The 15,310-nt window shown below is 35.2% G+C and overlaps 1 protein-coding gene across 1 annotated transcript; it reads right to left on the minus strand.

The window, feature by feature from the left end:
• Positions 1-3,194: 3,194 nt before the first annotated feature.
• On the minus strand, positions 3,195-14,096 carry LOC124643250 (ornithine decarboxylase antizyme). The gene is given in 8 exon segments (XM_047182147.1): positions 3,195-4,689; positions 5,110-5,222; positions 6,141-6,236; positions 6,963-7,078; positions 7,799-7,895; positions 7,897-7,903; positions 9,362-9,463; positions 13,770-14,096. Coding segments are annotated over 8 exon segments (705 nt in total). The 5' UTR covers positions 13,787-14,096; the 3' UTR covers positions 3,195-4,532.
• Positions 14,097-15,310: the final 1,214 nt, after the last annotated feature.

The raw sequence follows: 15,310 nt of genomic DNA on the forward strand, positions 1-15,310 counted from the left end.
GTTTATATCATTAATTTAAGAGCCCAGCTCTTGTCGGTGCAGCTCCTTCCATTTACACCTATCTAGCGCCAACTCCTGAACTTCCTTATACGTCACGACCTTCACCTTTTCTTTAATTTGCTTGATGTAGCTATCTTGGACGACCCCTTCCTCTCTTTCCTTCGACCTTCCCTTCCACGATGTTTTTGATAAAATCGTCGTGACGTATAAGGTGTCCTATCATTTTCCTCTCCTATTCTCTATATTTTGCGATAGTTGCCTCTTAGTTCCTACTCTGTTTAGATGTTTATATAAAATTATCATTTTCTTATACATGTATATTGTGATAAATGTGCTTCATAATTTTGAAAAATATAGTTATTATCTAAATTACTCGTTGTATTTCTTTTTTTTCTATCCTGAATTCTATAGCACGTTAGGGTCAATTCCCACTGAAGGAGCAGCGGCCGTAAGAGCACGGACAATGTAAAGGGGTCTACACACCAAAGCCGCTGACCCGGCGGCTTAGTGCCGGCCCGCCGCGCTCGCGCTCAATCACTTGCATTTACGGCCGCTGCTGTTTCAGTGGGGATTGACCCTTATTAAAGTGCGGTCCTACTCGTTCTGGGGCCCGTATAGCAGGTCTCCCTACACGAAACTCACATTTTATCTACTGGGGCCCGATTCTCCTAATTTTACTTAAGCGCCATTCGATTGACGTTCGACTCGATTCGACTGAGATCCAATCCCGACTCGATTACGATTGAAGCGTATGTGGCATTCCGCTATTTTTTCTTTGAAATAAACGTTTTTATCATTTTCTGTCATTCAATAATGAATCGTTTTGTCTGCAAATGATTTACGATTGAAAAATGATTGTACAGCAAACTACCGTATAGACCAAAATCACCAAAATAGCAGACCAATCGCACACCAATCAAATGTCAATCGAATACGATTGGTCTTTTATTAGTAGCAGAATGCCCGATATGGTTAAAACTGCTATTGCGATCATATTGCGATTCGTTTTCTATTCGATTTTGACATTATTAACTTAGGAGAATCGGGCCCTTGATTGAACACTATTCTTCGTGTGCGTTCGCGCAGCGGAATGTTGTTGAATTTAAAGATTTTAAGTATGCAGATAATTAGTGTAAGACGTCCTATAATTGTGTATGGTAGATAAAAATTTGTGTATGCAGCCATTATGGAGAAATTCACCAAAAAGAGATTCCGCTGGGCGAACGTTGGCGAACGTTGTCCTGGCGGAACTTTTTTTAATCCATAGACTTTAGAAGAAAAGAGATGTGTCCGAAAATTTGTGTGTATTTGTGTATAATTGATTATGTATGAATGAAATCAGTGCATGCATAAACTTCGGAGAAATTCAAGTTTCCGCTACGCGAACGTTTGGCCATTAGCTAGTTTTCATATAAAGCGCTTACATAGAGAGCTGTAGATTTTTACATACGTTGTTTTGAATTTGTTTATATTTGTTTAAAAAACAGATTTAGAAAAAGTTGTAGGGTTTAAAAGATAAAAATATAAACGTAAAATACACTTATTAGGTCTTAGTTCTTAAAGTATGCAGTTTGGGGTCTAGATTTTCACGTTTACACAAACCTTGTAAGTGTCTCCAACATGTTGCCAAGTATCAATGATGTTCCGTTAGTTATTAAAAAGTTATAGGATATTTTATCATGAACAGATCACTGTTTACAAAGCAGTCGAATATCACGACGTTCTAAAGGAATTGCATGGTAAAATGTATGCCAATAATTAGTTTAATCATTCAACTATTCACTTGCAAAATTTCATGTCATTAAATTCAGTAATTAAAGAAAGACAATTATAATACTGACGGAGCATCGAAAAGCTATATAATCCGACCAAGTTTGGATAGCTACAAAAAAGCGGCCGTGCCATATATCTAAGCAACGTTCTTAACTTGGAGGGTTAGTATTTATTAATATGGCACAGTTGCGTACACAAGCGTTAGGAAAAAATAAAACAATTGTATGTCTTGATTGATAAATATTTTTTTAATAATAATGCCACTATCTACGATAAAAATAAATCTTCAATTAACAAGTACTTCTCTATTTAAATATAAGTGTACAAAAATATTTTTATTATTATTACTTACATAAATTACTTAACTACGTGATTAAAAATAACGTTAATAAACGTTACGTATTTTAACTAAAATGTCGTAGATAGTGGCGTTATTATTAAAAAATATTTTTCATTCAAGAAATGCAATTGTTTTATTTTTTCCTAACGCTTGTGTACGCAACTGTACCATATTAATAAATATACTAACCTTCCAAGTTAAGAACGTTGCTTAGACATATGGCACGGCCGCTTTTTTGTAGCTATCCGAACTTGGTCGGATTATGTAGTGTTTCGATGCTCCGTCAGTATTATAATTGTCTTTCTTTAATTACTGAATTTAATGACATGAAATTTTGCAAGTGAATAGTTGAATGAATAAACTAATTATTGGCATACATTTTACCATGCAATTACTTTAGAACGTCGTGATATTCGACTGCTTTGTAAACAGTGATCTGTTCATGGTAAAATATCCTATAACTTTTTAATTACTAACGGAACATCATTGATACTTGGCAACATGTTGGAGACACTAACAAGGTTTGTGTAAACGTGAAAATCTCAAAATCTAGACCCCAAACTGCATACTTTAAGAACTAAGACCTAATAAGTGTATTTTACACACTGTTTTTTAAACAAATAAACAAATTCAAAACAACGTATGTAAAAATCTACAGCTCTCTATGTAAGCGCTTTATATGAAAACTAGCTAATGGCCAAACGTTCGCGTAGCGGAAACTTGAATTTCTCCGAAGTTTATGCATGCACTAATTTCATTCATACATAATCAATTATACACAAATACACACAAATTTTCGGACACATCTCTTTTCTTCTAAAGTCTATGGATTAAAAAAAGTTCCGCCAGGACAACGTTCGCCAACGTTCGCCCAGCGGAATCTGTTTTTGGTGAATTTCTCCACAATGGCTGCATACACAAATTTTTATTTACCATACACAATTATAGGACGTCTTACACTAATTATCTGCATAATTAAAATCTTTAAATTCAACAACATTCCGCTGCGCGAACGCACACGATTTGATGAAACAGGAAAACGGCTATTCTATACTAAAAAGGGGCCAAAATAAAACAACACTTGATTATTATTAACTTTAATTGTTTATCAATTAATACAAGACTTATAATTATATCTACGTCCAACGCGGCCCAGAAACAAATCCGTTATGTAGGGAGAATGACGTGAAAATACTGAAGAATTTGGAAACCACGTTGAATGCTATAGTTGGTTATAAAGATATTATTCTCTTTCTTATATTTTTTTTATGTAAAATAAGTGTTATTTTCCACTTTAGAAGCCGTCATTTGAGAAAGCTCTGACACTAGGGCTTGTTAGGTAACTAAACCTGTTAAGAACTCACTTATTTAGTGGTATTTTTAGATGTTTTGAAATTATGTAATAAAGAGAATAATTTCTATAACTTTTAGAAGTTTACTCAGAATATTAATACTTACTAAAATTTTAACATAAAACCACTTAGTAGCTATAACTATACTTAGTACTAAATATGATACTTTTACGATTTTCGCCCCTCACACGAACTCGTAAACGTAAAAAAAATGATAGAAAAAAATATTTCGAATGGAAAATGTTGCTTGAAACAACTTTTAAGTAAAATAAATTTAAGTACAAGGTCTTAGTGAAAGATCTCAAAAAAAATCGTGAGACTTGTGAACTAAAGGTGTAAAAATCCGAAATATTTTTAAAAATCCTTTTATTTTCGTTATAAGTATCATTTTTTTTTGTATTTTTTCTTTTTAATTTTTTTTGCTCTACCCCGGAGCGGGTGAATTATTTTAAACACGACGACAAATACATTATAAGTTTTACAATAATAATAATATATAGGTAATAATAACATTGTTAAAGAAATTACTTACTTAATAAAGAAAACAATTCTACAATATTTCAGTTTATAGAAAAAAAAAAACATTGTAAAATTAGCGTTATTTTCAAAGCTGAAATCGTAGAAATAATACAATTAATATTTTAAATCGAATTTCTTTTGATAACCACTAAAGATTTAAGCAAGATGTTAGATTTTGCAAAAATAACCGATTAGCAGAACAATAGCCTACTTTTCGAGTTCTACGTTATCGAGTTGCTAACTCGAAATTTCCGCTATCGATAAAAGAAATTCTCTTTAATACGTCATACAATAAAACTCTTAATACTAAATACTAGGACTTGTTGATGCCTTACTAGTGAAGCCTGTGATAATTTATAATATGAGAGAAAGTGCAACTTTGAAAATACTGTTTCTATATTAAACGAAGCTACATGGTGTTAATAAACTCGAAATTTTCTCGAAGTCGGAAGCGATTCAAACCTTGTAACTTTTAATTAAGTTTATCAAAGTTATAGTGGTATTTCCGAGTTGATAGTGACATTTCCGACTTTGAAAAGTTTCGAGTTTTACTGCATATTATAGTGCAGGAATATGTACTCGGGATTGGTGATTTCTTGCGGCATAAGGGGGGAGTTGGGGGGGAGGAGCTGGAATCCCATAAACATGAAAGTGCGGAGTATGGTGGCGCGGTCCGGGCGGCTCTTCAGGACGCAGATGATGCAGCTGGAAGAAAAATAATATTAATTAATATTGATTTATACTAATAGTGCGAGAGGGCGGCTTTGATAGTTAGATACATAACAGTTACATAGTTTGTCAAGTTAACTGAAGTAAACAAACAAAGTAAACAACTTGTTGCTGTATTATCAATTTGTTAGTGGAGATTTTCCACGTAGACAGATTTTGTTTAAGGGCAAAAACGGGACTTCTCTGGCAAACCAAGTTTTTTCTCACTGTGATACTTAGACAGTTGGTCAACTCTGTACTTTTGTTGATGCTACAACAAAAAAAAAAAAACTGAAAACTAGAATGAAAGAAATAGAGCTGAGCTGCCATACAACAAACGTGATTTCTCTTTTGCATTTAACCAGTGTGTTTACATAAAACTAATACATTTTTATAATTAAAGATGGTAATACTGACTTGCTGCAGCCGAGTCTCTCCTCGGCGAAGTCCAGAAGCAGCATGAAGCTCTCCTTGCTGCCAGATTGCAGGACGCCCGGCATACGCAGGTAGATAGTGCCTCCCTGAACCACCTGGGAAGGAAATAATATTTATTTTAGTTACAATAATTAAGGGTAAAAAATATACATATACTTAAAAATAAAGAGGAATGGCTTCAAAACGCTTTGAAAAATTATTTCATTTGTGGAGAGCACTATTCCCGTAAAACATAGGCACGTTTTAAGGCTATATTTTATCTCGGTACGGGCAGTAGTTCCTACGGACGGGATGCGTGTAACAGAGTGAAAACAGCTAGAAATATTTTTCTGTGGTGAAGGTACGTAGGTACGTAAATAAATAACATTTGGTATATGTTCTTCTGAAAGTATAAGCTATCACCTACGCTATGAGCTACCAAGTTTCATCAAAATTATGCGTAAAAGTTTTACGAACACGCATCCATACTAACTACATCCAATTTATATAAAAATCTTAAGGAAATATTTTTTTAAGTACCTAGTGTAAAACTTACTTTTCAACACGCTATCAATAATGTTTATATACCGCTAACTATTAAGTTACGTAAATCTATTAAGATAAACAGCATTAACTACGTAGTCCGTAGATGCAACCGGCGTGATGAGGTTATCATATAATGTCAATGCACTTAACTACACAACTTGTAAGTTACTGATAAAGTAAGTGAAACTATGAAACTGCGTGATGGAAATCTTTAATCCTTACTTATATTTGACTAGGTTTAGCCTGCTGATTTACCCGCGTCCAGTGGGAACTACTTCCTGCATATGGATAAACATGTTATATAGATGAATTTTGATGAAACATCAGATATGTACATTAATTTAATAAATAGTAAACATATTTTATGTATGTAAAGGCTCTGCAACCGAACCAACCGATTTAAACCGAGACGTAGGTGAAACCGCGGGAAATGGGCTATACATTTACAAAATACAATTTATTCCATAGTAAAGTTATAGTATACTCACAGCTTCCCAGCGCGTGACGGTGTTCTCGGTGAGGAAGATCTTGAAGTCCACCTTCACGGGCTGCTTGTCCTTGCGCTCTAAGATCTTAGCGATCACCTGCAATTGTTATAGAGGGTATACTATAACTAGAGTAACAGTAAGTATTAAGGTAAAGAAAGACAAAAAGAAAATATTAAAGGTCAATTCAATGGTCCTGGTACACAGTGGGCTCGAGAAGGAACAAGATGGGTTTTAGTCAATAAGAGGCTGATACTCCTTCACGCTGCACCCACAGCGGTATACATTTTATAATTTTCGAACAAAAAAATCTAAAGAAATCACATAGAATATTGTGAAGTCCACCACTATTAGTTTGCCTATGCGCAACAGAAATAGAACTATCAACAATTTATTTATACAGAAAATCTATAAAAGGAAGTCATACCATAAATTACACTACTATGTTTTCGTTACACTATTTAAAACTCAAGAACACCTGGAACCTGAATTGGGCTGAAAATTGGTGATTTGTAGCCTATCTTCAGGAAGCTGGTATTGTAAATATTCAACTGATACTTTAAGATTTATTTTTCTATTGCTTATTTTACACCTTTTTTTTAACGACGTCAAAAATCATCAATTGACCCCTCCCGCTGTGGGTTAGCAGCGGTGAGGGAGTGTCAGACTCTTACTGACTAAAAACCGTCTTGTTCCGTCGTAGGCCTTTTATGTACCAGAGCCGCGATAACACTTTCGAGCAATCCCGCAGCCCCGTCAGAGCTTATTTTACACCTTATTTTGACTAAGAAGTTTTATTTATTTTAAAGATATATAGATACCGACCTGTTCCCTGCGCTGGTGGTGCAGCGCGGGCTGCGCGGGCGCGTCGGGCGCGAGGCTGTCGGCGCTGCTCGCGAGGGAACTCGCGCTCGCCCATAGCAGGGCACTCAACAAGTCACCTAGAATAATACATGCTTAGTTAAAAATCTATGTACAGAGTAAACACATTATGACAGGAAGAAAATAAAGTATGTAATACATAAGTAATATTTTAAGTACGTAGTAAGTTACTTTAACTCGGTTTAATGCCCTGTTGAACCGATTTAAATGGAAGATACATAGACAGTTTGTACACAAATAGGGGACTAGCCAGCCTTGAGGAAGAATAGTAGTAGGTACTTTCCTCGGTGTTTCGGGTGGTTGGCGTCTATATGTTACGCTTTTAAACAAAAATGGCTGTATAAAGGATACAATTTTGCATAGATGGTAATGATGGTATTGGACAGGACACTGAGATAAAGTTATCCCTCCGATCATAAAGGATTGCCATCCTACTGGACTAGTTTAGTACCAATTCTGATAGTCTAGTAAGCAGGACAGTGACACTGTGGATTTTTTACACTTTTATCCAGTACCAGCAATGCGGCTGTAACCAATAACAACTAGTTGAACTAGTCTATACTAATATTATAAAGAGGAAAACTTTGTTTGTTTGTTTGGATGTAATGGAAAAACTCAAAAACTACTGGACCGATTATAAAAATTATTTCACCATTAGAATGCTACATTATCTGCGAGTAACATAGGCTCTATTTTATCCCGGTGCAGGCGGTAGTTCCCTTCGAACGCGGTTAAAACCAGTAACAACTAGTATAATATAAAGGTGTTCCCACACTCACGGTTGTTGTCGTCGTGGGTGGGTGTTGATGGAGTAGCGGGGCTCGCAGCCCCGCCATTCACCCCTCCGGGCGGTGCTTGGCCGTGAGCCGGAACATCAGGACCACCTGTAAAACAATGATTATTATTATAAGCTGGTAAAACAAAACTAGTAACCACATGATCAGTATAGTTGCAAGACCATTTTCATACCATAATAGGTATAGACGACAGCATATCAACCTATCGCCGACACATGATCGCACTGGTCACGTCAGCTGTCGCAAGCGCCCATGTTAATTTACAATTAATAAAATTGTAACTAATAATTCTAATTCTAGCACATTGTCATGATATAAAAAAAATATATTTGGAATTTGCCAAAGATTTAATTGCAGAGGTCAGCAGGTCAACCTACCCAAATCTGTCAAATTTTACTAATCGAAAATTAACCTTCCACTACTGTAATAAGGTTGAAAATCTATTGAAGAGATTTGACAGATTGAGGTAGGTTGATGTGCTGCTGCTATGTGTACTTCTGAAAAGAAAATCGAAGAAAAATAAATTCTTTTCTGTAAGATATCTTCTTAAAATATGTAAGTAGGTAAGTACATAAGAATTCACCCATTAACCCTAAATAACTGTGCTAAGAGGTTATCTCTACAAAAACTCTAATCTCCATTACTCATTAACACGTCACCAATTAAAATACGTCTAAAGTACGAAACCAACACACTTAGTACGGTAGACCGCACATCAGTGGTAACTGTCATGCACCTTAACTCAATAGTAATTAGTACGATTTTCCTATAAAACTGTTACCACTGACCTGTAGTTGACTGTACGTAGACATATTATAATTATCAGTACTATACGTATGTTATACGTATGCCTAGGTATTCATACTATCATATAGGTCAAATTGTTATATGAACTTTATAATCTTGTAATATTGGTGCAAAGTTCTGTAAGTCTGGAGTTACGAGATAAGTATGTGACGTGGGATATTTCTAAGATATGACCAATTTTGATATATTATAAGCTAATACTCAGACTCTCATGAACCATAAATCATCTTCATGTAAACTTTGCCTAACTATGATGGAGTTGAATTCCATTCTCACCAGATGCAGCTGAGTTCTAAAGTATTACATAGAGCGACTACCCCCTCAACCCAGTAACTGGGTAATCTAACCTAGTTAAGGTTGTCAAACTTTCTGGCTTCTGACTGCCAAAGAGGTGCAATGTGTCTTCCGAAATACGGAGGAACTCGTCATGACAAAATGGTCACCTGTTCTCAGACCGACAGCATCAAACGAATCAAGCAAACAGCATCAAGACCTAAGTTCTAGCTGTTACTTCTGATTTCTATAGATGATTTTCTTCTTCTTCTTTCGTGTCGATGACATGTCATATAGTGAACCTACGCTTTGTCAGCCCAATATGCTGCCACAGCGAGAGCCCGGCGCTCATTAGGTGCTCCCGCGAGCAAGTTTCAGGGTACATTGGACATGCGATGAGGTGGGGCACGGTTTGCATAGCAGCCCCATATAGATGATGGTTTATACATATTGATAGTGACTTACCACAGAGGCCCGGCGCCCAGGCACAGCGAGAAACACTCGGCGTCGGAAGCCGACAAAGCCGAGCGCTTGCTGCCGGCCGCGCTCAGCGACGCGCTGTCGCCACTGTAACAATAACACACAACATTATAGACTCTGACAATAATATAAGTTAGTTGTCAGTGTTCAGAGAACCTGTGAAATTAGTCTTCAGCGTTTAGAGGATGGGCCGTGTCAATGTTCAGCGCCTAGAGAACCTATCAAGAAAACCAGCCTAAGACAACGTGCAGAGACCTAATTAAACAAATGACAGTCTTTATCAGCGTTCAGAGATCTTGTAAAACAAAAGTTAGTATTTTATGTACTCATTCTATAATTTATATATAAGTCAGTGCATCATACCTGCCCAAGTTTTTACTCAAACACAGAACATCACTCTCCAAATATTCGCTCAAAGAGGCTAAATCCCCAGCCTTTTTCTCAAAATATATATAATAAGGCATTTTGTACGACTTTTCAGTTCAAAAGTAAGTAGATAACTGTCGTATTTTCCAAGTATTTGAAGCCTTAGTAAATATTGTAAACAGTGCAATATCTTTTAATGTGACAAATACAATTATGAGATTATAGGATGTTGGCGCTATCGCTGTTTCAATATGAGGTAAAAATAAGGAACTTGTCATAGATTATGATATTAGGACCTAGTTCTTAGAAACTTTATTTCTAGAGGTGTTATTTTGCTAGATGAGAAATCATCGAATGACCCTCTTCGCTGGCAGAAGGGAATGTCACTCTTACTGACGAAAACCCAGCATGTTCCTTCTGGAGCCCTATCCCGCAACCCCCAAATCAATCGAGTAGGTTATCTTGATATTTTGCATTATCATTAGAGAACTCCACCATGCCTCAAAGAGTAGGCGAAGTTTATTTATTTATTTATTTACAAGGCACACCAACAACTTATTTACAGTAACTTTCGCATATATTTTACAATTATGGTTAGTCCTGCGTAAATAAGTTAATTACAGGTGCGCACAACGCTCAAATTAAAAATAACTCAAATTAAATTAAACCAAACCAAACTATACATAACAAAAAATAATAATAAAAAAAGATGAATCGATACAGGCAAATGATAAGAAAGTAATATTTCATAATTTGGTCAATTTTGTGCAAAAATTAAGTTTTCGGTCCTGCGCCTGACGTCCCATCAGGCTATGAGAGTGAAAGAAAAGAGAGTGCACCTACATATGTCTGCGCAAACGCTTGGGCACTGTAATAACTTCTATTTATTTTTGCAACTTTTCGCCATAGTCGTAAAACAGGCTGTAGATCTTAATCAGAAATATATATATATAGAAATATATAATTAAGTAGACTATCATATTTTCAAGAGATAAATCTATTCTCGCGAATATAGGTACTCTGAAATGAGATTTCCTCTAAACATGATGTGCAGATTGTCTATCTGTTTATCTTTGAAACAACACAAGATAACGGATAACAGACAATTGTTACAGATAACGTGGAGTTGGGACGTAAACAGGCGTCAAATCATATCGTACTAATAGGCATTAAACACGTGAAAGTATGTATGTTAGTCTATCACGTAAAGTACTGAAAATATACAAAAATATAGTTTTACAACTGAATAAGACATAGGCTACTTTTTATCCAGGGGTGGGAAGTTTTCCAGAGACTCAGGTGAAAGGGTGGGGGGTCAGTCTAACCAAGGAAATTGGGTTGCCCGGGTAACTGGGTTGAGGGGGTCAGATAGGGCAGTCGCTCCTTGTAAAGCACTGGTACTCAGATACATCCGGTTAGACTGGAAGCCGACCCCAACATAGTTGGGAAAAAGGCTCGCAGGATGAGGTGAAAGGGTGGGGACCAGCTAGCAGCAATATCAGTGAATATTTAATAAAAATTGTTGATACTGAAATTCTCTTTAGAGTAAAATAAGAGTTAAAAACTATCATCATCCTCCTGCCCTTTATCCCCATATTATTTGTGGTCGGCGTAACATGTCTTCTTCTATACTTCTCTCTGAAGTCGTCTCACAAGTAACCTTCTTTCCAGTCATATTGTCTTGTTCTCCTATTTTATAACTAAGTATGCATCTGTTTTCCCACGGTTTCACCCCCGTTCTGGGTGAACTTCTTCCCGTACTGGTATAAATTGTAGTCTACGTTTATTGTGAATGTGTAGCTTTACAACAGTGAAATATTTTTTTCTGTAAGGTACAAACTAAAACTGTTGGCTCTTTATTATGTTAGTATAAAATACCACGTAATTAGGCGTCCCTATTTAAAAAGTTCTACAATAACAGTAACTATTGTTCAGTTTTCTTAAAGAATTTTGTTTCAAAGTTAGAAAATTGTTTCACCAAGATTTTTTTTGTTCCATTGAAGTTAAATAATTTTTAACCTTATCGTGCAAGAAAAGTTCGCCTTTTCTTTTAGAAACTATTTAATAATTTCAAAATGAAAGAGAAACTTTGTGTAACTTTGAAATGAAAACGTAATTATTATTTTCTTGTTTACTGTTACAGCCATTTTATCATCCCACTGCTGGGCTGCGGCCTCCTCTCACACGGAAAAGGATTGAGCATTAATCACCACGCTTGCTCAATGCGGGTTGGTGATTTCAGACTATATATAGTCCAGGTTTCCTCAAGATGTTTTCCTTAATCTTTTTATTAGCCATTGGTGTCCAAGATATACTTAGAAAGTACATACAAACTTAGAAAAGTTGCATTGGTATTTGCCTGAACTGGAATCGAACCCACACCCTCATACTCGAGAGGTCGGTTCTTTACCCACTAGGCCACCACGACTTGTCTTGTTTGTTGTTTTAAAAGTCTTTAATTATGTAGTCGACACTGTTTTAACAATTCAATGGATAGAGAAAAGCGAATAAGCCCAGTATAGATTTTATGGAAATTACCTAACGATTCGTAGATTTTTCAGTCGCGAGATAACTTTTATCGGAACAATATGATGTTTGATTTGATGTTTTGACAGCTTTTGTATAGAAAATATGTCAAACCGCTATATTTATTCCTCAGATAAAAGTAAACTGATGATGGAAACATCGCTCCTAAAAGTAATTTATGGCAGAAGTCATCAAAAATCAAAATAGTTTTATAATCCTAGTTTTCAATAACTATAACTTTTTCTACATCTACCACTAATTTCACTCTTTGAAGTTACATGAAAAATACATCGTCTCTATTTGCGAAGTCGGTTTAAACTAATTGGAAAGTATCTGCCAAATTGCCGACCATTTTAATATTGTTTACATGATTATTTTGGATCGTTCGCTAAGGATACTTATTATATTATATTATGTATGTACATATTATTATTATTATAACTGGCTGGCATTCTGCCTGAAACCATAATGTATGTTTAAATTAGCTTAACGTGACTGTTGTTGGTGAAAGCATAAATTAATGTCCTAATGTACGAACTTTCCTATGTGTGCTGTTTTCAATTATCAATGTAGGTATATATTTATGGTTATTGGAAATAGGACTTCAACAGGATAGGAGGACAGGAGGATTATTAGCTTACATAGATCCTTAAGTAAAAAAGAAAATAGAAAATTTTGCGTAGGATTAAGGCAGATAATTAAAAGGCATATGCGTAGTATAAAGCTGAAGATTTCGTTTTGTTGGTTGAACGTGCTAATCTCAACTGCTGTACCGATATGCAAAACAAAATATATTTCAGTGTTATTCCTTTTGTCGTAAACACATGCATTACGGTGAGAAATTAACTATAGTTGTTGCTGTACCTTTCGAACAAGATTCGAAACGGACAAATTAATATTAACTTCCAAAAAATATAAATATTCTCTATAATTTTTTAAAAAATTTACAGAAACGTAATTAACCTAAATTCAAATATGAAAATCAGCATTGAACATAAGAATCGCGTGTTTGTGTATCGCACTAAACTTCAAAACGACTGAACTATTTCTGAAAGGAATTTCTTTTGATATCGATCTTCAAGACTTTAACCTTGAGTTTAATGAGGTTCTTTCACGGTATGTAAAAATACTGACATACATAGTAAAGAACGTAAACCAATGTATTATTATGAGAAAAGTCAATAATTTTATTATTGTACCTTTTCTGCCATTCAATTATTTCGAACTTTCGAGTCAGAATTCCATAAGTTCGAATTTACGCGACTCTTTTGTTCAAATTCGAAAAAAAATATAAATGCTAGGGAACTCGTGATAACTTCGAATTATAGTGGTAGTATTTAGGGTTGTAGCATAGTGGTAATTACCCAAAATGAGATTCGTCCATGTTTTCGAAAACAAGTTTACAAAAAGACAAACAGGAAGCACGTGGATGACAAGTTGTAAAATGTGGGTAGTCATAATATTTTTACTTCATCATAAAAAATATACAAAGTAAACTTACCGGTACAGCTTAACCATTTTGGCTTAGAAAAATATAAAACTTCTATGTACAAAAACAAAATAAACTTCGTAAACTATAATTAACGACAATATCACAAAAAATGGAATGTGTCAATAAATAAATTAATTAATTAAAACAATAACAACGAAAAACGCTAAGGAATATTAAAGCGATTTTTTTCAGGCACTTTTCTGAAGAATATTTTTATGCTGTATGCGGAATACAGCATATTATGTTTGTTTACGAAAATAGAATCTATTTTTATTTATGTTCAAAGACGTGCGTTCACTGCGAGAATCAAGTAGCGACTGACTGATTTGTAAACAGTCGGCGGCCAAAACGAGATGGCTTGCCAATTTTCAAAAATAGAATTAGTGTTGTGAAACTATAAAAAGATCGATAATATAGATTCTTCCGTTTGTTTCTGACGTGATCACTTTCACATGGTCGATGCACGAAACTTTTTACAAGTAAATAAAGTTGATATTGAAAGTGCTTGGATACTCTTCAAAATAGAAATGCATAGTGCTTTCTTATATGCAGAGAAATGGAGAAACAACATTTTGGAAATGAGAATCCTCAAATGACCAAAGTAGAAGTGTCGGATTTTACCGCATATGGTCTTCTTGAAGACCTTTGCATATCAGGGTAGCTTCTTCAAACAATAACGCAGCTCCAAAAGGAAACAACAGGGTTTTCGAAAATTTTCGAAAGCCCATTAAAAGCAAACCTGTGTAGAAACCAAAATAACTTTCAAAACAAACAATAACATAAAATCCAAGATTATCAAGTCTAGAATGTTGATCAATAAAATCGCAAATAAAACCATTTCAAAATGGGGACAAAATGCTATTTTCTCAGCAAGTATTCCATTTGCTAAAGACATTTTAAAAGATAGCGGTGCCAAACTGTCCTTTGTGAAATTTATGATATAAGGAGTACGTTTTGGCCTTGATCCATAAAGATTTTGCTGAAGAAAGCACAAAAATATGCGAATAGTTGCAGAGCTATACTTTTCTGGACACAAAGTTGAAATAATCTCTTATTCTTGCAATCCGACTTATTCTTGCAAGCAATGTGTCTTTTTAAATGACTAGAGAACAAAAAACACTGGTTGGACTTCTTATTTCGGACCTTAATGGAAAAGGCTGAGGCTGTGGGAAGTTTTTAGGTGAAGACCTGAGGGGATAGGTAAGTAAACTTCGACACATTTAACTTTGGGATAGCGTTTCATCAGAAACGAAAATATGAAAATAAGTTACATCTTCTCTCCTCATAAAGATAATTATTTTGAAAGACCTACCTTGTCGAAATAGGGCTTTGGCTAGAGCAGGGCCCCAAAGCATAGGGCGTGGAACCGAGAGGGTGAATATCACGACCAAGACCACAGGTCTTAAAATAAGGGAGCAAGATTAGAAGCTTGCACCAGCCAAGTACATATAGCCAGGTATGATACTGAACTGAGGAGGAACTAATACCTTTATGTTTATTCTTGAGACCTCATTAGACGCATCCAAAGGAAATCTCATAGAAGTGACTAA

This window comes from Helicoverpa zea, chromosome 27 (assembly GCF_022581195.2).
Source record: "Helicoverpa zea isolate HzStark_Cry1AcR chromosome 27, ilHelZeax1.1, whole genome shotgun sequence".
NCBI lineage: Eukaryota > Metazoa > Arthropoda > Insecta > Lepidoptera > Noctuidae > Helicoverpa > Helicoverpa zea.